Raw genomic sequence first — 23,852 nt, 5'->3', positions numbered from 1 at the left:
TAAGGGACTTAAAAGGGAAACTGCATATGAATAGTTGGATGGTCAGTTTGCTTGGCTGTGTTCTGTGCCTGATTAGGCCAGTCTGTGCTGACTTCTCCTGCTCCTTCCCAGCCCCTCCTGGCTGATGGTTTCCAGTCTGTGCACCTGGATGTGTATGGGCTGTGAGTACAGCACTGGGTCCTGTCCCTGCTGCTGGTGGCTGCAGTGAATGTGTGAGCTGGTGAGCAGCTGACATGACCTGGGAGCAAGGGGGTGTCTCTAAGGATCCATTCCAGATGTAGAAACATTTGCATGTCTCTAAAGTCAGGAACTATAGGATCAGGGGAGTCCTAGCTGGCCCTGTGTGTGTGACAGACAAGCAGGGAAGAAATGAAGAAAGTCAAACTTAAATCAGTTAAAATTGGTGAGGTGTGGAAGGGCACAAAGAATGGCTTCCACAGAAACACACAAAGCTGAAAAAACACCAAGAAAAAGATGGAGCCACTGCTGAACAGGGCAGGTGACCCAGTCTCAAAGAACACTGATAAAGTAGAAGTGACTCAAAACCATAAAATTCTCTTCCCTGGCAAGGTCTGTTCTCATGTCTCATAGGGTCTTTGTGCCTACAACATTCACATAGGAGTTTTGGGCAGAAAATGACAACCCATAGTAAAGATTGAGCTATGGACCATTTAAGCACACTTGTTGAACACAAGTCCCAGATGAGATACATCTGAGGGTTGTAAGGACAAGCAGGCTCACATCTCTGCAAAGCTACTCTTGTCTTTGAGGAGTGCCTCAATCTCTGATTCTCTGAAGCTATCAATTTATGATGATTTGCAGAATGTTTTCTAATGACTAACTAGTGCAAATAAAGAACTTTAGCTAGTTTTCCATCTGCCTTCAACTCTGTAAATTCCAGTATCTTTGGGGACCTGACTGATAATGCTTCCTTGAAGAAAATAGCTGAAGTCAATTACATGTAAGAGAAACCTCCAGGTATCTTAGGGTTGACTGTGAATGCAACATGCTGTGGAACATTATTTGTACTGCCTAAATTAGAATTTTAAGTGTTCTTAATAAAACATGTTAGGCATCAGGTTTTAAAATAAATGCATCCATTATGACTGCTAAAATTCTATACATGGCTAAGGATGTTATAAAAATAAAGCTGTCTTTCCAGTTAGGCATTAGTGTCATGAAACAAAGAAGAGGACAATGCTATGTGTGACAGGCCCTTCCAGACAGAAGACATTTAGTCATTGCCATTCTTGGAAAGCTTAAAATATCCCTGAATGATGTAGGGATGTGTGCAGGTTATCTGCCCCAGCAATTGCTCAAATCATGGCTAAGTATGAGGTTAGATTTGGTTACTCAGGGTGTTCTTCAGTTCTTCAGTTTTTTCTTCCATGTCTATGGATGAAGAATCAAGAATCTCTTTGGGAAGCCACTTTCATGGTGATTTTTTAAAATATTTAATTAGAATTTCCCTTGCTTCACAGTTTGGCAATCATCTTTTGGCTTTTCACTGTGCATTCCTGAAAAAGAGTATAGCTTCATCTTCTTGAAAACACTCTCTAGATAGCAGAAGAAATTATTCTTTTTGGATAACTTTCTGATATTCTTTCTGAAGATTTGTTTCTATAGCATAGAGAAGTGTCTCATGGAGAACTGTGGTGTTCAGACTTTTAGAAGATTCTGACACCCATCCACATGATTTTGTCAAGATTTTTAAGAAATGCTTCCTCTTAGATTAATATTTTTTGGAAGAAATTGATAAGATTAAGGGAAACTGGGATAAAGAGTTACAGCATGGCTGTGTCAGGATAAATTCTTTTCCCACCCCAAAATTATTTCTATTAGGGATTTGGTAAAGCAGAAGTTGTCCTTGAGTCCTTGAGTCCTAGAAAATAATCTCCATCTCACCTTGTGTCCTTTCAAATGTCCTTACTTTGATATAGGAGATCACAACTGGAGGAAGAAAGGAAGCAAAGTATCTTCTCACCTCTTCACTGTGTTATAGCATTGAGGAGAAATCTTTTATCACTAAGTTCTAAATGGTCCTGATTAGTAAATTAACTTACAAAATATTTCACATTGCCTGGTAAGGTATGTTTATCATAGTATGGATGGTTATTCCCATTTGTCTGTTTTCCTGTGAAGTTCTTCTTTAATTTATGGTTCAAGGATGTTTTGAAAAGCTTTAAAAATTATATATATATGTGTGTGTGTGTACACATATATATATATATGTTAAATTCTCTAAAAATCTTTCCAATCAGGAAACTCCTACCAGACATCCCACAGAAAACTACCTTAAATATTTTTATATGATATTGTTTCACATGAGACTATGGAGACAGCACAAGAGATAATAATTTTTCAAGGCAAATAACAGAGCTTAAGATTCCTGAATTACTTTTTCCATCAATGCTTTTTCCACTGGTGATGTGCTCTGCTGAAATGGCACTGGAATGACAGATTTTAAATTGTTTCTTTCTAGGATATGATGTATGAATAGTCATATTATTTCAGCAGAATCAAGCAACGGGTGAAATGCACTGACAAGAACACAGACATTCCCTGAGCAGTCTCTGAAGTGGCGACATCTGTCCTTCAGCTCTGATGTTTGAAATCATACTGCAGTTTTGACTGACTTACAAATTAATAACAATATGAGTGCATGTGCATTTAAAGAGAAGCTGTTTGGGAGCAGCTATTCCTTGATCATTCTCCCTGCAGACATGCACAGCCTGGCTCCTCTCCCTTGTCAGTCTGAGCAGCCCTCTCTGTGTGCTGGCTGTGCCTCGCCTGTGGCCAGCTGGAGCCCTGACAGCACTGACAGTGCTGCTCTCTGGGAGACAGGGCAACAGACACCAATTACTGATTTTTCTCTTTGTTTTCTTTAAACAAAGATCCCAGAAGGTCCAAAGCATTCTTTTTTGGACCAAGCATCTTCCTCCCATTTCTGTGCTTGTTTCCCCTGCTGGCTCTCTTCCGTGTCAGCCCATCTGCTCCTTCCCCTTCTCCTGGTGAGCCTGGAGTTTCTGCAGGTGCATCCTGAGCTTTGCTGCTCCTAAAAAATTTCCTGCTGCCACCAGTGCTGCTTCTTGTATTTTGCAATTCTCAATCACTTTTTTTCTTTAGCCAAAGTGGTGGGTTTGTAACAAAACAAAGTCATAGTTGGGGTTTGCACATTGATTCTGCCAAGGACCAAAGCTACATGCCAAGAGATCTTCTACATTCAAACACACTGCTCTGGTGGGGAGGGAGGGGGAGTAGCTCCAGAACAGTCTGGGAAAACAGCTTGCTTCATTCTTTGTATCACCTTCACCACTTTTTGTTATGCCTTTCTATTTAGACATGTCAGAAAATTATGTCCTAGGCAAACTAGAAAAACAAACTCCAAAGTGTACTGTTTAAAGCACTGCTTTGTGAGTGGGAAACCCACATTTAATGCCTCATTCATTCTACCTGAATCAGGATATGAAGAAAGTATTTTTTACTCAAGACATATTTAATTTATAAAAAAATTTAAACAGCTGTAATAGTCGAGTTTGCAAGTAAGTGAGAGCTATACCAAAGCTACATCCTATCAGTGAGGGATCTTACTATGATTTCTGATGAGGCTGCTGTACTTTTCTGTGCAAAGCCTTCCTCAAGGTTTAATTTAGTGCAGAGGAAAAGCACATGCAGTAATCCCACCAACTTTCATGAAACTGAGTGCTTGTTTTCTAGCCAGTACTAATTGTTATGCTGCTCACACATTCTGAAGACAAATACCCATAAGGCTCCCAGCCCACTGAGGCAGCCAAGGAAACAGAGTTGATACAGAATTAGGCTCTCCAACTCCAAGAATGCATAAATAGCACAATTACTTCTAAAAGAACTATAGAGGGTAGGTATGCCTCTTGGAAAGCTTCATGTGATAGGTCAAAGGTCAAAAAAGCAAGAAACTTGACAAAGATCCTGTCTCATTGACAACTATGTAAAATATGCTTTTGTATACATGTATAGAAATATTTGGGATTTGATGCTGCATTTTACAAGACTATTGTTATCCTTACTGCCCTTAACTACTTTTTAAGTGATATATGGCATATAACTCCATGCTAATGTGCAATGGTGACAGAAAGTTCTGGGTGAAAGCTCAGAGCGCACATTCTGAGTTGTGGAAATACCAGCTCTGGATTTTCTGGTACCCCTCATCAAGGCAAAGGGATAAGTAAAAAAGAAGCTCAACACAGGCCAGCATGTCCTACAGCTGGAATTTGGTATCAGAATGTGGTAACTGTAAATGAGACTGATATCACTGTAGATTTAATTAGCACATGCAGTTTGATAACCAAGGTGCCTTGGCAAGAGCAAACAGAGCTTTGAAGATGACAAGAACATCGGATCAAGTCTGGCTGACAGGACAGAAGATAGTTTAACTAAGTACAATTGTAAAGTTTGTCTGCATGATGTTTAACTAAATGAATGCAGTAAAAAATTACTAGCCTTCCTGAAAATGGTATATAAGCTTATATACTCACAGTAAAATTTGGATTCTGATGACAAATGAGTAGTCCCCGTCTCTCTCTCTCAGTTGTTGATATCAGAAGATTTAAATTTCCATGGGATACTTATTTCTTTCTACTCATTTGTTGCTTTGCTTGCTGCTCTTCAAAATGGCACCAGGAGACCTAGGGGTTTTTCCACATCTGTACCTTGACGCAGTATAGCAGATAGAAAGCCTGTCATTTCTTTAGCACTCTTGATTTTACCTGCTCCAAATGGGGAAAAACACCCCACCTTTCTGCAGTTTGGTCATTCAGAATTCACCACAGTCTTGACTTACAACTGGTTTCTGCCTACAAAACTTAGATTCTTTGTTAATTTACTGTTCAAAGCATTCATGCCAGATGCCAGACCATATCAAGTCTAATCACCAAGAGATGCCCAGACAAATGCCATTACTGGGTTAAAAATAATTCTTTGCTAAGTATTGTAATGAAGAGCATAAGATACTCCAGACATAATGGAGGAATTCTGGAGGACTGCTCTGCCTGAACTTACCACACTTACTGCTTCCACAGCACACAGATATTCCTGGTGAAATGGCTACAAGTGAGAGACTACAGCACTGTCTGCTGCTGCAAGGAAATGTGTACTATAATTTCCACCTTTGTTTTCCTATTATAGAATTTCCAGCAGCAGCATTTTCTGCTCACATCTTCCGCTAAAAATACAAAGTAAGTCATCTGAAGGAGATCAGGTTCGCCTTAGCTGTGTCTGCAGAGAAAGGGAGAAGGTGGGAGGAGGGGGGCTGCCAGGCAGCACTCTGTGCACACTGCTAGGGGACACATGTGCCACTCTCCCAGCTCCAATTTCCTGCACCAGTCTCCCTGCCAGCCTGCACTGGAACTGTGCTGCAGCCACAAGGGAATCAGGAACTCAGAGCTCGCCTTCCTAATCTCCAGGAAGCTAGGAAATCAGATGCCTGCAGATTATAAACAAAATTTGACAGGTTATAGTCTTTGCCTCTTACATAAAATTGCATGTAAGTTTAGACTGGGCAGAAGCTGGAATTAGGAAAAACCTGAAAATAAAAAACTTGTGGAGTGTTTGAGCCACCCTGACATTTGGCTAAATTAAGATACTGTGCCTCCCCATACTGAGCTATTTTAAACCAAACTTCTTGGCTCTGCTAAAAGCAGTCTTCTTTCACTTCACACTATTGTTGATGCAAAATACACCAGAATTTTTTCTATGTAATTCAGTTGAGAAGTACACTATCAAAAGAGTTAGCTTTCATGGAATAAAAAGTATTATTCAAATTCTTCAGGTTTCAGGTCACATTTATCTACAGTTAAGATTGTTGAATAAAAACATAGTCATGTCAGCTGAATATCACAAGAAGACCAATATCACCAAAAATAAACAATGGCAGTATAAAAAGGGCAGAGAGGTGATCAACTTGTTCTTGCTTTATTCTTGTAACTTTTTACTCCAGAGCACTCAAGAGTTTGAATTTAAAAATAGGCAGAGCAGGTGTGAGCAGATGTATGTGTGTGCGTGCACATACATGCTGGAAAAAGGAACTACTGTGAATCAGAGCTCAGCTTCTGCCAGATACAATGACTGAAATGCATGTAGCAAAAAGAAAAAGAATAGGTTAGTAGGAGGGGAGATTATTTTAACTTCTATATAGGAATGAAGAATGTGAGATAACTGAGTTCTTAAGTCCACAAAATGGGCACAGTAGGAAACACTGCCTTAGTCTTAGTATCTTCCAGTTCTGCCTGTAGAAATGCAGTATACCTTGTAATGCTTGTGTACATGATGTTTTAATTTGCCATAAGTTGGATATTAATAGATTTACACAGGATTTTGGCATCCAACAGGACTCAAAATTAAGTGATATACATATTGTTTTCATCTGAAACATTTTCTCCCTCAAATTCACATCTGGAAACAGATGTTTTTGTAGTACCGCTAGTAAAAATATGAATGGTTGAAACATCTTGAATCTGTATTTAGGAACTTCCCCAGGCTTGAATGAGTTTAAGAAAAAGGGCAGAAGCCTTTTGGACAATATGATTTCTCCACATTTGGCACAGCTCTTACATTGCTAATCAGAGCATTTTGTGAGTGTTGAAGACAGGCTCACCTGCTGATTGTCACCAATTAAGTATAACATATATCTGTAAATAGTGCTATTCACATCCTTTTGGATGTAGAAATTAAAAAAAGATGTGTTTATGTCTCTCCCTCCCTCTGGGAGTAACAAATGACCTTATTGTTTCTTGCTTTGCTGACACTTTCTGCCCCTCAGCTTCCAAAATGCCAGTCACACTGTTCTTTTGCACAAATTAAAAACATTATGTTAAGCTCAAAACAAATGATTCACACTCAGCTTGAAATTTGCTGCCTCTAAAAATCTCAGGAAACCTGTGTCTAGAACTTTGTCTTGTTGCTTTTTTTTTTTTTTTTTTTACTATATTAGTTGGTTAGCTAAAAGACTCTACAGATCTTCCCAAGTTTTTAAAGCAAGCTTGATACACTTTATTGACCAGGCATTAGAAAAGAAATTGCTGTCTTTGCTATTGAGTTGAAGAAAAGGGAAAAGAGGAAAGAACATTAGAAATAAGAAAACACTGCAAGAAGTTCTGAGAGTGTTGTTTTTGACATAAGGTTATGCATTAAATAACCTCAGATATTTAAATTGTAGCTATCCTACTTAGTATTTTAATTTTATTTTTTTTTTCCAAAACAGAATTATTTAGCATTTTCTACTGAGTGTTTGGTAACTGCCAGCACTGTCTGTGCTGCTGGAGTCAATCACATGCAGTGGCTGGAAAGCTTTCCTAAGCTGGAAAGCAAAAGTTGGCCAGCTGGAGTGCTTGGCTTGTGGATGGAAGTTGCCAAAGAGCACATGGTTAATGGTTTTAAGCTGTTCTCTGGACCTCACACACAGCTCAGTAGGTAGGACACACCAGCCCTGATGGCAGCATGGACACCTGGGAGCCTCACACACACTTTCTCTGCAGCCTGTGGCTCAAAATGTGTCATGATGTGATCTGCTGTGGGCAGACAGAAGACTGATAAAAATTGCTTGGCTTTAGCTCTCTGAGATGTGACTGTGTTACAGACACCTTTCTTGCTACTCTGGAATCTGCTGTAAAAAATAATCCATGAAATAAAAAACAAATTAAAAATGAAGAGTATGTTCAAGGAACTAATCAAAGGATTAAAGTTACAGCACAGATGGGGAACAATTCTAAGGCACAATACAGCACAGATTTTCAAAGGTTTGTAACTTCTGATTTCAGCACTTTTGTACTTTCAGTATTTTTTGTGTCTGAAACATACAAAAATCATTCAAGCTGGAGCTTAAACCCACCTCTGACCTTGGCAAACCCAAATATGTGTGCAATTTAAAGAGATTTGCATTAAAACCAAATTAAAGCTCATTACAGGCAGGGAAGCAAGACAAATAAGCAACTACAACAAATTTTAAATATTTTATCTTGCAAACATACAACATGATACAGCTGCATCAGGGATTGAAAGGATGTAAATCTACTATGGACCATGAAATCAGATTCACTGAGATAACAGGAACATCCTCCTCAAGTTTCCCAACAACCAGTCAATACAAACACAAATAAATAATACAGAAGCTAATACAAAATGTGCAAAAATATCTACATGAAGTTATTCTGTAGTAGAATGATGATTTTCTTCTGAAGATTTATATGTCATCTTGGTAGCTGGATGTCTTGGTGGTTTAGAGGAGCATCTAGTTGGAGCACTGGAATTCACACAAGTAACCCAAGAAACCTTCAGGCTGGCATCTGCTCTCTTCTCAGTGTGTTCTGAGCCCTGCTATCCAAGCTCACTGCAAGCAGGCCAATGTCTGACTTGGCAGGTCTTATCTGAATTTGATATACCATAAATCACATTGTGGTGGAAAACCTGTGGAACTTTCTAGACCTGGTGTTTCTGACTATTTGCCATCCAGTGGCCAGGAAACAGCCAGCTGAGGAACAGCTGTGTGGATAATGAAGCAATTGATATTATGTGGTAAAATACTGTATGCACCCAGAATCTTGCTGTACCCTTGTATTTAAGTTTGGCCCAAATACTGGACCACTTATGAAAATGAGTTTACTTGTCCACTGTCTGATCTACTGCATCTTGTATCAAGTGAGCAATCTAAGATTTCTTCCACCTAAATTTTTATTTTGCCCTCCTGAAACATGATAATCAGTCCCTTGGTTTCCAAGGTCAGATGCTAGGATGGTTTTACAAACAAGTAATCTCTGTGGGTGATGCATGACAGGCATAGCATCATTGTTCTTTCTGAAATATGTGAACAGGAAGTATTACACTCAGTTTAATTCTGGAGAATCAAGACAAGAGGAAACAGCAATTAACTTCTAGAAAAATAAAATGAAGAAAATTTTCTTCTAGAAGAAGAAAATGAGGCTTTTTAGTAGCAGTGGGATAATTTTTGAAACTAAAATAAGCCAGTATCTAGTGTGCAGGGTTTTAATATGCAGGCTTGCCAGTCCCAAAAGTAGGGGGAAACTACTGTTAGAAATTAGCTGAAGCCAAACTTACAGCCAGCTGAAGCAAACAGAGGATATGGATTCAGTTGATTAACTCAGTACACTAAAGCAAATCTGAACAAAAAGCTTGCAAAAGAAACAAAAATGAGCTTGTTCCAGCTGCCTCCACTGTCTGAAGATATAGGTCCTCTTTGTGCTGCTGGTGCAGATCTGAAGAAGAGAAAACAAACAGGATGTTCACAGCACAAAGCTGAGTTAGGATTCTTTTAAGTATCAGGGTTTTTTTGCCAAGGGTGAAGTTTGTGGCCCAAGTGCTAAGCTAGAAGTTTCTTTATATGAGCCTGCCAACAAATTCCCTTTTCCTATCATGATTCTGTAAACAGAATATCTTTGCAAAACCTTGGGATCTCTTCTTTATACTTTTACTCCAGAGCCTTCTTGTCTCCCCACATCCATTTGCTGTCTCTGGCCTTATGCTTATGATTTTATAATGCTCTTCTAGACAGCAGTGGTCCTGGAGGACTGTATTTTCACAGCACTTGGTGCAATAGTATCCTGGTCCATTTCTGTATCTCCCTGACATTGCAATAATGCAGCTAATACATACCACCACTAACAGCTTGCATCTGGCTTCCTTCCTGCGTACATTTGTAAGCCATCTCTGCCCTCTAGTGGGGATTTTTTACTCACAAGTTTTTCCCTAACACCTTTACAAGCTGAAATCCAAATTTGGACTCAGCAGGAACACAGTTCAAGTCTGGAGAGGAGTTAAGGGGCACCCCAACCAGGCAAGAGGCCCCAGGTATATTATAGCACCTTCTAGGCCATCCTTCTGCTACCCTGACCCAGCTCTCTCGTTTGCTATGCCAATGTAACAGGAGTTGTGGTCACATAAAAAGTCACTTGTCCAACTCTGATGGTTCTGGGCTCAGGACATTATTCTCTGAAAGCTGAGAGGGCAGCTATCAGCCTTGTAATAGCAAAAAGGCCTTGTGAAAGGGAATGCATCAGAGCCTGCATGCCTGTTTCACTGTTTATTATGGCAATTATGAACATTGAGAACAGCTACTCTGCAAAACAAACTTTTCCTAAGAGATACACCCTCCAAATAGTGATACTCCTACTGACTAAACCACCCCCATCACAGAACAGGGATCCATCCACACAGAAAATGTACCTAAGAAGATAATCATCAAATCATTTATATGCATCTGCTTAAGGCTCTTCCTGAAAAGGCAGCAAAATTCCATGGAAGTTGTGTTATTAACTGCAGAGAATTAAGTGATCTTGTGAAGAATGTAAGTATTCATTGGCTTGCAGTATTTAAGTTAAGGGAGAGGCAATGATAGTTTTGCATTCAGATTGGGAAGCTCTGTTGTGATTTGGGATATATAAGAAATTAATCAAACTTATTACAGTGCCATGCATACAGGATGAAATACAGTGCTCATGAAGGAAACAAGCAAGGAAACTTTTCCTAAGTAGGATGAGTACAGATGAGTTGCTCAGGAGTTACCCAGGAGAGTGTTTCAAATACCCCAGGGGTTTTGTTACTTTGAGTACTGCCATGGATGGAAAGGAAGGGGAGGCTGCTCCCCTGCTTACACACTGCAAACGCCATCTGGCAAAACTGCAGAACTGCATGTTCATCCCTTAGCTGAAAGGAGAAACATATTTATGGTTTCCAAAAACCTCCTCATCCAGGTTTCCTCAGCTGAATGACATACCACACCACAAAACTTTGAGGAAAATTATTTAAAATGTAGGAGAGGAGAAAAATCTTCTCTTAAGAGCTCAATACTATATTGTATTTTCCAAAGTCCTGCGAAGTGCTTTTTCTTCCAGTTTGTTAATATTGTCACTATGTTCACAGCTGTTATTTTGAAAGGGATAACTGTATTTTCATTTGACATGTGAACAAGAGCCTTACCATTCAGTGGCAGAACAAGGAAACCCTATTTTAATCCACTGTGCAAGTGGCATTTTGTAACCAACCAAAGCCCTACCAGGAAGTCTGTTCTGTGATCTACTGCCTAGAAGAAGGTTGGAGCTTATCAGTGGTATCTATAAACCCACCATTTTCATAACATTTCTATGCTGGTGCTAGGATATATTTTGCATGCAATAAATGTTGCATAGCAAGGTGAGTAAAATTTTTCAGTGACCAGCAAGAACAGGGAATACTCACTTCTCTGTAAGTGTGTACCAAAAACTGGACACATGTTAAGAAGGTGATATCTACCTCCTTTTCTGTCTGTACTGCATGAAGCACTACAGCCTCTCCCAGAGGCAGGCAAGCTGGAGTTGCACCTCTCTGCTGCCTCAACCAGGGGCAGCAAATCAGGACTTCCACAGCAGAAGTTATCATTGCAATATCACACAGATATTAACAAACAAAAATTTGCATGTGCTTGAATAGGGAAGAAAGGACAGTAAGAAATAAAGCATGGATTATCCATAAAAAGAATGTGACTACAAAACAGTGTTTATGTATCTATATGTTCCACAACATTCCAAACAGTGAGGAAGTTCTCATTCAGATCATTAAGTATTTTATGTGTATCTATACACCCAACAGCATATAGATTAAGAAACATAGTCAGAACTCCAAACATTAATCTTTAAATTCACTGAAATACATAATAAATTAATTTAATGCTCTTTATATAATATAGATAAATATAGATAAGTAGGGAGTTTGGCAGCAATGCTTGCTAATTAAAAACTTACATCTTGGATATAATCTGCATTCTTTGTAGATAACTCACTAGCCCATGGTAAATACATTAAAATAGAGAGATTAAGTTTAACACAAATTGGAAGATTAAAAGGAAACTTCCTCAAAATTTAGAACTGAAAATTCCAGTAGCTGGAGAAATGTCCTTTAGTTCTCTTGTCATTTGATCTATACTTTGATTATTCAAGAAATCATATTAATGAAAGCAAGTTCAAATTTGTAATAGATTTTATATCAGAACAGTGATATGTACAAACTTCACATCATCAACAATATCCAGTGTTGCTGTGTGATCAATGAGAACCCATTAACACCTAATTTTGAACAGCAGGTGCTCACAGACAGCTGTGCACAATTTGTGACTAGAAACTGCTAACTCAATCCACAGTAAGTAATAAATTCAAGACCACTGTATATTGCATATGGGGAATATATAACAGGTGGTAGAGGTGGGATCTGTTGAACTGTTGACTTCTGCATAATTTATTCAGTTGTAATGACACTGAGGATAGGTTAAACTTCTTTTACTTACGATGCAAGGGCACACTTAGAATCATCAGGATTATCCAGGCAGAGTAAGAACATTACAGACCTGTGAAAATACCATTTTATTTAGCACCTTTCAGACAGACAACTGAAGAAAAAAATGAGAAAGTGAAACAAATTCTTAGTAGTATCATGTTTAAATCTTCCCTTCATTAAATTTATCTTACAATCTATGGGAACAACTAGAGCTGTGAAACGTATTGTGAATAACTGGTAATTCTGAAGACATTCAGTCATGTTTTTAACTGTTGTTTATAATTTAAATCCAAATACATGAGGCCATCTTCTGTGTCTGACATTGAGTAAGTCCAATATCCCACTCAATCATACAATAAGATGTAGTGTTTTGCTTAATTCAAACCAAAAAATGCCAAGTCTGAAAAATGTGACATCATCTCTTCAACATATCAGTCCCTCCTGAAGACATGTCATTATTGACACTTCAGTATTGAACAGTAAAAATGAAAATAGATACGGTGTTTCTACAAATACAGCATATTAATAAAAAGTTTTCACTTACTTGATATTGTCAGTGCAAATGACATCATAACCAAGAGTTTTCAGCCTAGTTTCTAATGTCTTTACAGTATGAGCTCCACAGGAATCTCTGTGAGGAAGGATTTCAGTATTATTGCAAATCTTGTGTTATATAACTTTTCATTGAACTTGATGGAATTAATAAAGTAAATCCCCACTACTTTGCCTCTTCTGTATTCTGTAATACCTCCAGAAGAATGGTGTACACTGCTATGTATTTGCTTACATTACTGTTGCTTCACAAGTTATTCTTAGTTTAGGGAATTTGGAAGATTAACTTCATCCAGTGTAGCATTTTCAGATTATATTCACCAATAATCCCACATTTAATATTTGACTAGACAATAAAGATCTAAATAATTTTGTAAAACAGTTAGTGTTCTGTTTGTAATATTCTTTGGCAACTATTTAGGTAGTGATAAAGTTGATGCTACTGTCTTTATAGAAAAAGTTAATTATATTAAATGACAATTGTACTTGTTGGAAGTTGATTCTCTCTCTTGAATGTTGAACAATAGAAAAACATGGAGAGAAAGAACCCAGAAACAATCCTAAACACAGCTCCTGTTTCGAGCACTGGTTTTTTTAATTTGTAGTCCAATTAGTATAAGAAAGTTTACCTACTGAGACCTCTAAACTTTCACCAAGTTAAGGCTAGTGCTACTTATCTGCTGGTCACTAAATACCCTAACTAAAGAAATCATATGGAGACCAACAAAGTAATTGTAGAAAACAATTAATAAATATATATGATTATTCCCATGCATCCATTTACTGAAACACAATTAACATTCAGTGCTTGCTTAGCTTTTCTTTGCAAAAAGGGCAACTTTTGCAAAGATGAGCTGTATGTTTTTCCCCTCCCAGAGGGTATAAGTCTTTGATTTAGAGAAACAGAATGAGAAATGCTAATCTGAACCAGCTATGCAGACTCCACAGAATGGTGGTAAAATACACAACAGACTATTTTGTTTGGACTGATCAGTTTTGTTATGTTTGTTCAATACTTATTTGTTTTTTTGCTTTAATTAAATTACCAGAAATAATAGACAATTTTAAAGCCTGCATGTTATTACTGGATTAATTATTGAGAGAAAAAGAGCTGTTGCTGATATTTGCCTGCTTCTACAAATTTTCAAGCAGTTAGGATAGGTGAAAATGAAAAGTGCATATGGCAAGGTAAGAGAAATATCACTCATTAGCACTTAAGCTGTAATTCAGATTGACTCTTAACAAAACTGTTCATGCTCAATCTTCAAGCAGGGTCTCAGATTCACATAGACATCTAAGCAAGAGTTGGCTCCAGATTTAATATTAGAATTTATTTGTATTTTCCCTAATGCTGGTATTTCTATACTTCCTGGGAATGACATGTTGTGTCTTCTGTGTTCATGAAAGCATCTAAAATATTTTGCTTTAAGTAGTATGCAAATATAATCAAACAAAAAGATAAGGTGAAATTTTAAAGATAGGTCTAAAAGGGAGAAACTTTTTTTTTTAAAACATAACTTACATATCTGGTCCTTCAATATCGTCCACAACCCAAATGACAACTTGTGAAATTTTGCCTCTCTGGAGATTAGGTATTTCATAATCTGCAAAAAAACTGAGTCAAGAAAAAAAAAATTAACTACAAAGAACATGAAAATTATATTGTCTTTTCCTCCTCTACATTAATGAATTCACCTAAAAGTGAAACAGAATGAACTTTTAAAAATGCAAAAACAAAACAAAAAGCATTTGATACTTCCTCATAATATCTAATGTAAGAAGAAATGAAATCTAAAAGTTTATTTTAATGTCTCCAGATTGATTTTATGGGTGAGATGCTGGTATTTCAAATCCACAGATTTCTAACCCTTTTGGCAAGATGTAATGTAATGATTTCCAATCTTAGAATTTTTTTTTTTGCCCCTCAGAAAGTTTGTAAGGGCTGTGTCCTCAGGGAATGCCTGGTCCAAGTCTGGGCCTAGGTCTCTCCTCTGATTTGCTATTTTCATAACATGCTTCTTAAATGTCTGCATGAGCACTGCAGTGTCTCTTAGCCATTTTAAATGTTCTGAGACCTCCATGGGGAAGAAGGGACAATGTGGATCTGTCCTCCTGGTGCCTTCAGGCAGATACTGGGGCTCTGCCATGGAAGCACAGGATGTGTGTTGCTTGTCAGTATCCATTGGTTCATGAAGTTAGCAAATTATTTTAAATTTCTGGAGAAGTGGAACAGGAGGAGAGATACCAAGAGTTGCTTCCTCTGGTTAAGTCAGGTACAGCAGTGGCTGACCAGAGATCAGAAGCTGCAACAGCTGGTTTGCCTTTCTGTCCAAGGCATGCAAGCCTGTCCAAAACACACTGAAAATATAACAAAAAATAAAGATTCCATTTACTCAGCCATGCGTACATTATTGCCAGAAAAAAAAAAAAAAAAAAAGCTTGATCCCAAATCTGGAGAAATCTTTAACTAGAGATGCCAGAAACTGTGGAGGAACAATGTACAACTGACTTCAGTCAAACCAATATTTGAACTGGCTACTGCTATTAAAGAAAACTGCCAACTAAATTCATACTGTGTGAATGAGAAAAGTTATTTTGTCATGAAATGAGAAATAAATTTTAACTGAAATGGTATCAGGTGACTTAATGATGACTTAAGTGTACAAACTTTAAAACTGAATAAACTTTGAAAGGGGCTTTGAAATACTTGAAAACAGACCAGAGAGGTGGTTAGGAAGACAGGCAGATCTTTCAGGTGTTATGGGCTGATGTTTGGACTTCTGCTATTAATTATTCAGCTTCTAGCTTTTCTCAAACATGAACTCTCAAACAAATTCAGTCATAAATGGACTAGGAGATACACAGAAAAGAAAACAGATGGAGTAACTGGCTTTGTTTTCTGCCTGGCAGGCTGAGTTTCAGTGGTGATTTCACTGGTTAAAATACCACCAGACTGGCAACCCAGGGAACTGGTGGAATTAATGTGTGTGTGTGATGTTTTTTGATTAAGGAATCTGTAAATTAACAGAAATAAGGAATCCATTTCTAAAATAAGAAATCTTATTTTTGTGAGATGCTGGCATTTCAAAGCCACAGATTTCTAACCCTTCTAGCAAGACGTAGTGTAAAGATTTCCAACCTTTTAGGTTTTTTTCCTACCCAGAATAGATTCTGGATATTGGCCTGCTGCCAGGCATTACCACCTGCAGAAGGTTTGATCCCAGCTGACTACTTGACCAACCCAAGGAGACTGTATAAGTCTTTGTGATTAGCTGAAAGCTGTGTACAGAGATGGACATTTTGGGGAACAGAGATAAGTAGTTAGGAGGTGTTTTGGAAAAGATGGTTCTTGTTTCTCTCCTATCCAGAGATAAAATTGCCTTTTCAATAATCATTTTTAGTCCTCAGTGAATACACAGGAGGAAGATCTATAGGTTTTTAGAAGATGTAATTTTTTTTATCTGCCTTGGACAGGATGGTTGCTGAAGTAAAGAAGGATGCATTTTTTACCACAGGTAAGTAGTCACTACAGACATATAGTAAAAGTTCTAAAGTTTTAGAATAAGTTTTGAATGTAAGTTTGGATGAACTTCTGCAAGGTGGTACACCTCTGAATCAGGAAAAATACACCTGTCCTTAATATAAAAGGAACTAAGGAGAAAAGGAAGCTCATCTTTGTTCTTATCATCCTCAACAAACTTATTTTGCTTTCTGAAACCATAATAGACTTCAAACTGTCCACACTTGGTCATGGAGAAATACTTTCCCTTTAGAATTTACCAAGTTTGCTGGTAGGCTGGATGAAAGCTACATTGCTTGTAACAATATGCTCTACTTGAACATATCCCTGGAGGGAAATTTTGTTAACATTCATTTTTTTGAAGACATACACATCTTTCCACAGCATATTAGATGACTGGACGACAGCTTTCAAAGTGTTCACTGTGCTTGCCACAGCAGTTTGTAAAATGCAGGAGCTGAAAGGATTGTTTCCATCCACAATGTATTATTCCTTCAGCTAGGAACAATTAACAGTTGTCCCCACAACTCAGCAGACTTTGATGCAACAGCTCCTTTCAGCTACACTTCCCATGCTTTGTGCAGCAGAAGACCCAAATAATTGGTTGACTTTTCTTTTTTGTAGTTATCAGATTCTACACAGAAATCAGTCAGTTCTCTTACCCTGGCTGTGGATAAGCTCCTCCATCTGCAGAACCATTCAGCAAGACGTGTATCACCCCAGAGCTGTGCTGTGCATACTGCAATAGATAACAATGCTTTTCAGATCTCACAGATTTGTCATATAACTTGGTATTTTATTGCAAACAACAGCGACCAAGGAAAGAATTTTGCCACTAAGAATATCAGAAAAAAAAATACCAGACTAGCACCCTGGCAGGTCACTACAGTGAAAAGGGCAGGAACCAAAAAGGCCATGGTTTAATTCAATGGTTCTTCTCAAGTTATTTTCTCACATTTATACTTAGTTTCTTCAGCACAAGAAGAAAGCATTTTGGCATTCTCTGTTGAGTTTGATATGTGAGTAAAGGGTTTTCAGCAAGGCTGTCAACTGTCACTTAGGATCTGTAATCGGCAGACAGGCAGTGTGCATACTGTGATTAGTATATGCTTTATATTAACAAAGCTAATAGAATTTTAATACATTAGCTAAAGTGAATGTTAGATTTTTCATGCTAAAACACTGCAGACAGTCTAAAACTGTGTTCATTTGTATCAGGGGAAACAATCCAGTAGAGTTACAGACCTAAATCTGTTTTGAACTAGCAATGTTTTCCTGAACCACCCCAGACACACTCGCAGGGTTATGAAGTCAGCACTAATACAATATTTACAGTGATTGAGGCCATCCTCCAGAAAGATTCCACTGCATTGTTTTCACATTCCACCGTGGTAGGGCAGGATTCATAGTCCAGTCCTGTAGGAAGGCATGTGATTTGTGCTATTAGAGAGATAATAACGACTATAAAAAGTGACGTTAGAAAGCAACTAAGTATTTTTGTGCATTACTCACTGAACCCATAAGATCGTTTGACATAGCAATGAAAGCTCTCATATTTTTTCAGTCATTTTCCATCCTTTCTAGTTTACACAAACACTGACATTTTGAGAATCCAGTAATTTAGCTGAAATGGTTCTAACTCTGTTCCTGGGATGCAGGGAGCTCCAGGTTCAGATGACTGAGAAACAGGTTTATTCCCATTGTAGGACCATTTAGATTTCCATGTGTGCCTCCCTGACTGCAGTGTTAAATATTCACACGATACAACAGAGAACAAGACATTGAAGCTATCCCTGAGTTTTCATGGGGTAAGAACAAATTTAGTTGCTCCAGAACACAGCAGTTAGTCTCCATTATGGTTTTACAAATAAATGCTTAACATAGCACTCATTGTCTTACCAGGGCTGTCTGCCTGCCCACACCAGTACAGAAAATCTGCAACGAAGCCAAACAGAGTATCACCCAGAGACATGAAGCGACGTCCTCTGTCAGCAAAGCTATTGACTAACAGCTGATTGTTTTCCCAGAAAAGAGACTAGGAAAAAAAAAACACAGAAAAGAAATGTACCAACACTTAGGTGTGGACACAGTGAGATTATGGGATATTGAAAACAGTTAAAATATGTTTTGGTATTTCTTTTAAAATCAAGCTAATAACCAGAATTTTTAGCTATCTCTTTAAAGGAACACAGTTTTCTATTTTTGAGAGGTATACATTTTGGTCACAAGTAACTTGAGGAATATTACTAGTTTGATGAAAAGGGATATAGTCCTATTTTAAATATAGTTAGGCCTGGCTTTACTTAAAAGACAGATTTAGGGGAAGGAGGAAAAAAGGAAGATATTTATAAGCTAGAAACATGTTACCAGAAATCTCATTGCTGTGTTGACTTATGGTGTGAAAAAAAATCATATGTCTAGATGTTACTTCTGTGTTTGCAGAGCTCTTCATGAATTAAGCTATGTTGACAGCAGTAATTGCTGATTTAGCTTGTATCATTTAGAAATAAGGAATAATTGTGCTAGAGGAAAAACTGCATTAAAGCACAACACGTCTTTTTGCACTTTCACAGTTCTTTCAAATTGCCAGCACATCAAACCCTTACTCTTTTCTGGCATAGAACAATGTCTGCTCTCATTTCTGCCTTTGCTCAATGTTTAACATGCCACTGCCATGAGACTTAGCTGTGAGGAGTAAAAGGTGATAGCAGGCACAGCATTTGCAGCCAAAGCACCTAGCTTAAGGAAAAACAGAAGTGGAAGTTCAGGGACTATGGCAGAGCTCCCAGCACAGCAGGAGAATTGGGGGATCTCTGTAGTATGAAAAGAGACATTGCTGAGAAGTTACTGCATAAAATAAATGGAGCCAAACATATTGAAACATGCTATCAAATCTGAGTCTAGTTTATAAAAGACAGAGTCTAGTTTATAAACTACAGACCAGTCAAGAATGACTCACAAGTCAGATACAGAATGACTTGTCAATTTTGAACTGTGTCACGTAAAATCTGATGCGTGTCACGCAAAATCTGTTCTATGTCATAGGGCAATTAAGATAAATAATTATTACCTTGTTAGTTGGAATCGTGTGTAATGTGAGGTTGATAAATAATTCATAATCCTGAGGTAGAATGCTGCAAGGATCCTTCTTAATAAATGCATTTTTAAATGCTTCCCATATCTGTGAACAATTCTTCTCACTGTAACCATTGAAACAAACAAATAGCAAAACAGTTTTTTCAAAGCCAAGCAAGAAAGATACTTGTTCTCAACTCCTTCAAATACCCCAATTAAAATCCCTATAAGGTTAAGGGAGAGAACTGAAGTCAGGGTGGTAAAAAACTTGTAGCTCAGGAAGAGCACAGAGATCTCTTCTGAGTCATAACCGCAGCAGATAAGGAAGAAGCAACAAGGAAAATATTAGCATTTACAGTGTGCAATTAGGAACACATTATGATTCAATAAAAATCTTAGTAGACAGAGCATACATAGTGAGTTTGCTACCCAGCACTGTAGAAATACTGAAGAAAAAGCTTTCTTTGAAATTCTCCAGATTCAAAAAGCCATTTCAAATAAACCATACCTAAATATCCAACACTGCTGGAATGCAATATTGCTCTTAAAATGTCAGATTCAAATGCAGGATGAGTTGCTAAAAAGTTTCAGTGGTAGAATAAGGATTGTGACAAAGAGATGCCTTCTGCTTCTAGGCCCTGGGACTGCAGTTTTATCTTGCTGGAATGAGTACAGTGACCAGGGTTTGTGTGGGACACACACTGTCACTATGCAGTAGCTACAAGAACTACAAGAATATTGTTAGCATTCAACATTTCAAGCACTGAAATAAGATGCTTGGCTTTGCACTCCAACATTTCCCTTCTGCCAACTCTCTCTTGGGGATGATAACCTCCATGGAGGGACAAGACAGGCTATCTACAGGTGGAAGTGTCCTATCTCTTTGGACTTTTAGGATCTCATCTGTCACAGCTCTGAGCCTGCCTGGAGTAATCAAGAAGAGAGTTTCTACTTTCACCACTTTTCCACAGTACCTTCCCCACATAATGCTGTGACAATGTCCATGCCAGGAACACTCTGCAGAACAGAATAATTATGTAATGTACATACAGCCTTCCTAACATGAATAGCTGTCATTGCAAAGCTCTAGCTTGAACAACAGTAGTCCCTGAAAAGTAAACAAACTTTACCAATACAGTGTTCTGATCATCCATAGCATGGTTTCTGCTCATACAGGTTCTTTAGGGAGCTGCATTGTGACACTGAATGTCACAGACACTTTTAAAGGAGCCCTTGTGATGAGCTATGCAGGAAATAGACCAGAGATTTTCTTACAGAAATCTTTGGTCATGCTTCCAACAGCTATGTAAAAATTCCCTATATACTGTAAATAGATATGGCTCTTGACTTGAAAATTTTCAGTGATGTAATACAATCCTTGATCAGTAGTTTCAAGGTTTAAAGAGATTTATTTAATAAAAGAATTTGGACCCTTTTTCTGATTACAAGATGTTATACTTTGGCTTTTGACAATTGTACAAACTTAGGTCTCATTTTGCTAAAGAGCTTTCTACTAGAAGCACTTATATTAGTACTTGTGCGTTATGATCAACTGAACTTTTAACATCTTTCTTCACAGTTGAATCCATCAATAATTTTATGCTTAATTCACATATTGTTTTTCTTTTTTCATGACTTCTCATCCAGGTTTGAACAGCTTGTAAATCAAAAGGATTATTCTGCTCTGATACTCAAAACTTCTTAGGTGGCAAAAACATTTTTTGAAACTATGGGGTGGGGAAGGAGTGCAGTGCAGGACAATTCCTTCTAATGTTAGACGGTAGACACTAGTAATACAGATTAATTTCCCACTATTTAGTTTAAAAATTGTTTTCAAAGCTTCCATGATATACTACAAATAAACAAATATGGAGGAAAAGTACTATAGGAACATTAGTGCTATTTAGTATACAACTATTAGAAAATGTCAAATATGATCTTAATTCAAATTCCTCACTTCTACATGGCCACAGGATTTTGTAAAATGCCTCTTTTGACTGCCACTTTGCATATTCTAAAAAGTGGGAAAGTTTTTTCCTATATTCCCATAAACATCTTTATGTTTTAGTGTAATGGCATGTATTGCTAGCTTCCCTTAAGTCACAAAAGTATTTTCAGAAAATTTTCTCATAAATTCAGAAGCAAAACCTATTCAGGTGGTCATGACTTTATAAAAGCTAGACAGGAGGCAACTACGAAACAGACAATGAATAGAAAAGGCCATAAATAATTAGAATATCTGTTTTGCACCTGTACAATTTGAAATTTCCGTGTTGTTTGGAATACATTATTTGCTTATAGATCTAAAGGAAAGAGGAAAAAACCCCACATTATATAACATCAGTTGTGTAGCTCTTCTTTTAATAATGTTATTTTTGGTCTAAATTTAGGAAAGTCGTCCTAATGTCTTGCCTGGCTTCATGCCCTCCTGGGCAAGAATATCTTAATGGATATGTTGAAACTTCTCAATTTTAAAATCATGTTGTGAAAATGTAACCAGCATTCATTAGATCACAAAACTATCATAACTATGAGAAATACAGAAATGTTTTCCAGAATATTGCATTTACATCCCTAAAAGTCCAAATCAGTTAACAATATGGTTAAAATTTTCACATTGCTCCTTCTAGCATATTCTATATTATTCTTCATGTCCCATTTCAGATAAGTGGCATCTGTTAAGTCCTGCAGGTATTCTACCTATCTAGAGCCTACTGCAAGATCAGATTACCTACACAACTGTTAGCTAAATCCACATATTATATATTATATTGTAGTAATATAGAAATCTATATTTAAAATTTACTTCCACCTTCCATTGTGACACGTTTATAAATCTGCCAAGCTTGAAGCATTCCACTGAAATTAATGCACTGTGTTATCTGCATTAGGATGATTTTTTCCTTCATAAGAAATTGGAAGAAAACACTTCTGATGAGTTGAGTGTTATAGTGCAGAAATATATTGTTTTGCCTTTTTCAAAAGTGAATTTTTTTTTTTTGTGTCCTTTATCTTCCTCTTTTGCAACAGGAACTAAAAATGGAAGGTTGAGGAAATTAGGTGGTATTTGCAATATCATCTAATCCTAGTTTAAGACAGCAATTCAGTGCTACAGGAACCCAGCCAGGGCCCCTCAGCAAATACCTCTTCACACTGTTAGGGCAACTTTTTAGTGGCAGAATAAAGGGCTGAACTTCCGGAGACTGCCCTTCTTGTTTTCTTCCTTTTTACTGAAGCCCTTCCAATGCAAGGAAGACAGAAAAGCGCTCAATTTAGCAAAGTGTGTGATTTGCCTCCAGTTGTGTGTCACTGTCACAACCAATGAAAGCTCACAGATAATCCTACTTGAGCAGTTGATTACTACTTGATTTTTCAGGTAGATGAGCTAAACAGGTTCTTTCAGTACCACAGGATAGCTACAAAGCAAGGTGCTCCCCTTCTTACATGACCTGCCATACAGGCATGCAAGGCAAAGCTGGACATTCCAGGAGTGCTGTCAGGTTTGGTACTTCCAAAACACCATCCCTGTCATTTCTCTGTGTTCCCCTTAGAGAAAATAAGGCAGGGGGAGGGCAAAAAAAAGTGAAATAAAGAATTGAAGGATTAAAAATCTTGCCTCAGTTACTTAAAATACGGCATTCATCAAAGTCGTTTTGCTGTTTCCATACAGCTACAAGCATGTTGGCTTAAAAAGGATCACTTTCATGGCTAGAAGCATAACATCAGGCTTCTGATTAACAACCATTTAGAACAGAGAAAACTAATCCAGAAACAGCAAAACTTACCCAACAGCAGGGTTCACAATTCTAATATAATCATAGCATCTTCCAATGACAATACTTTCCAGGTTTTGAGTAGTACCTTCACCTTTCCATTTCCTTCCCTGCACTCCTGAGAAGCTATTCATACACAGAACAGAGAAAAATAAGAGAGGAAAAAAAAGGCTCATCATCATGAATTCTTGACAATCCAAATCTTAAAAGACAAAAAGAAATAAAAAAGGAGAGTTCAGTGAGCAATTTAAATTAAAACTTGCAGTCTTAACATTTAATATTTCCAGTACTAGCTACAGCTCAGTACACAAGACAAAGAGAGAAAAATAAACCTTGCTGGGAACTATAAGCTCACTATTTCCTGGTACGATTGCAGCACACGGATACATCATTTCCTCGTGTCTAAACTATTCCCCACTTCAGAAAAGCAAGAGATTTTAAGGCCACCTGGTGATAACTGAAGAGAATTACAGTATATTTCCGTATGTTAGAAACGACAGTATATGTCAAGGGAGGAAAAAAACCCTTTACCACTTAAATACTTAGGATACCTTTGGTTCACTTAATACTCCTTGCTGTGCTACACTTTCCTAAACCATCAATAAATGCTTACAAAGGAAAAAAAAATAAAAGATGCA

General features: G+C 37.6%; 1 protein-coding gene across 4 annotated transcripts; it reads right to left on the bottom strand.

Annotated features, from left to right (window-relative positions):
* Positions 1-5,037: 5,037 nt before the first annotated feature.
* Positions 5,038-23,509, bottom strand: BST1 (bone marrow stromal cell antigen 1). Of its 4 annotated transcripts, none has more exons than XM_079307455.1 (9): positions 23,227-23,508; positions 19,437-19,566; positions 18,266-18,401; positions 17,700-17,782; positions 17,029-17,105; positions 14,369-14,461; positions 12,839-12,925; positions 12,305-12,364; positions 5,038-7,544 (listed from the first exon to the last, which is right to left on the bottom strand). In XM_079307455.1, exons 1-9 carry the CDS (start codon positions 23,394-23,396, stop codon positions 7,520-7,522), a joined length of 861 nt encoding a protein of 286 aa, XP_079163581.1. In that variant the 5' UTR covers positions 23,397-23,508; the 3' UTR covers positions 5,038-7,519. The 4 variants fall into 4 exon arrangements, 3 of the variants coding, with proteins under 3 accessions (XP_079163581.1, XP_079163580.1, XP_079163582.1); XR_013774487.1 differs by lacking the exon at positions 5,038-7,544 and adding an exon at positions 7,967-9,245 and having other exon boundaries at positions 11,224-12,364; positions 23,227-23,506; XM_079307454.1 differs by lacking the exon at positions 5,038-7,544 and adding an exon at positions 7,967-9,245 and having other exon boundaries at positions 23,227-23,509.
* Positions 23,510-23,852: the final 343 nt, after the last annotated feature.

This window comes from Erithacus rubecula (assembly GCF_903797595.1).
Source record: "Erithacus rubecula genome assembly, chromosome: 5".
NCBI classification, from domain to species: Eukaryota; Metazoa; Chordata; class Aves; order Passeriformes; family Muscicapidae; genus Erithacus; species Erithacus rubecula.
Note: the sequence above shows the minus strand (reverse complement) of the source record. Positions and strands in the feature narration are given on the sequence as shown.

Bases quoted from the DNA above. Each gene is read 5' to 3' on its own strand.
- BST1 (XM_079307454.1), bottom strand. From the start codon at position 23,396: ATGATGATGAGCCTTTTTTTTCCTCTCTTATTTTTCTCTGTTCTGTGT. The intron at 19,567-23,226 runs GTAAGTTTTGCT...CAATGGTTACAG, and splicing joins ATTGTGAACCCTGCTGTTGG to TGAGAAGAATTGTTCACAGA. The intron at 9,246-12,304 runs GTAAGTAAAAGA...TCTCTTCTTCAG, and splicing joins TCTAAGTGTGCCCTTGCATC to ATCTGCACCAGCAGCACAAA.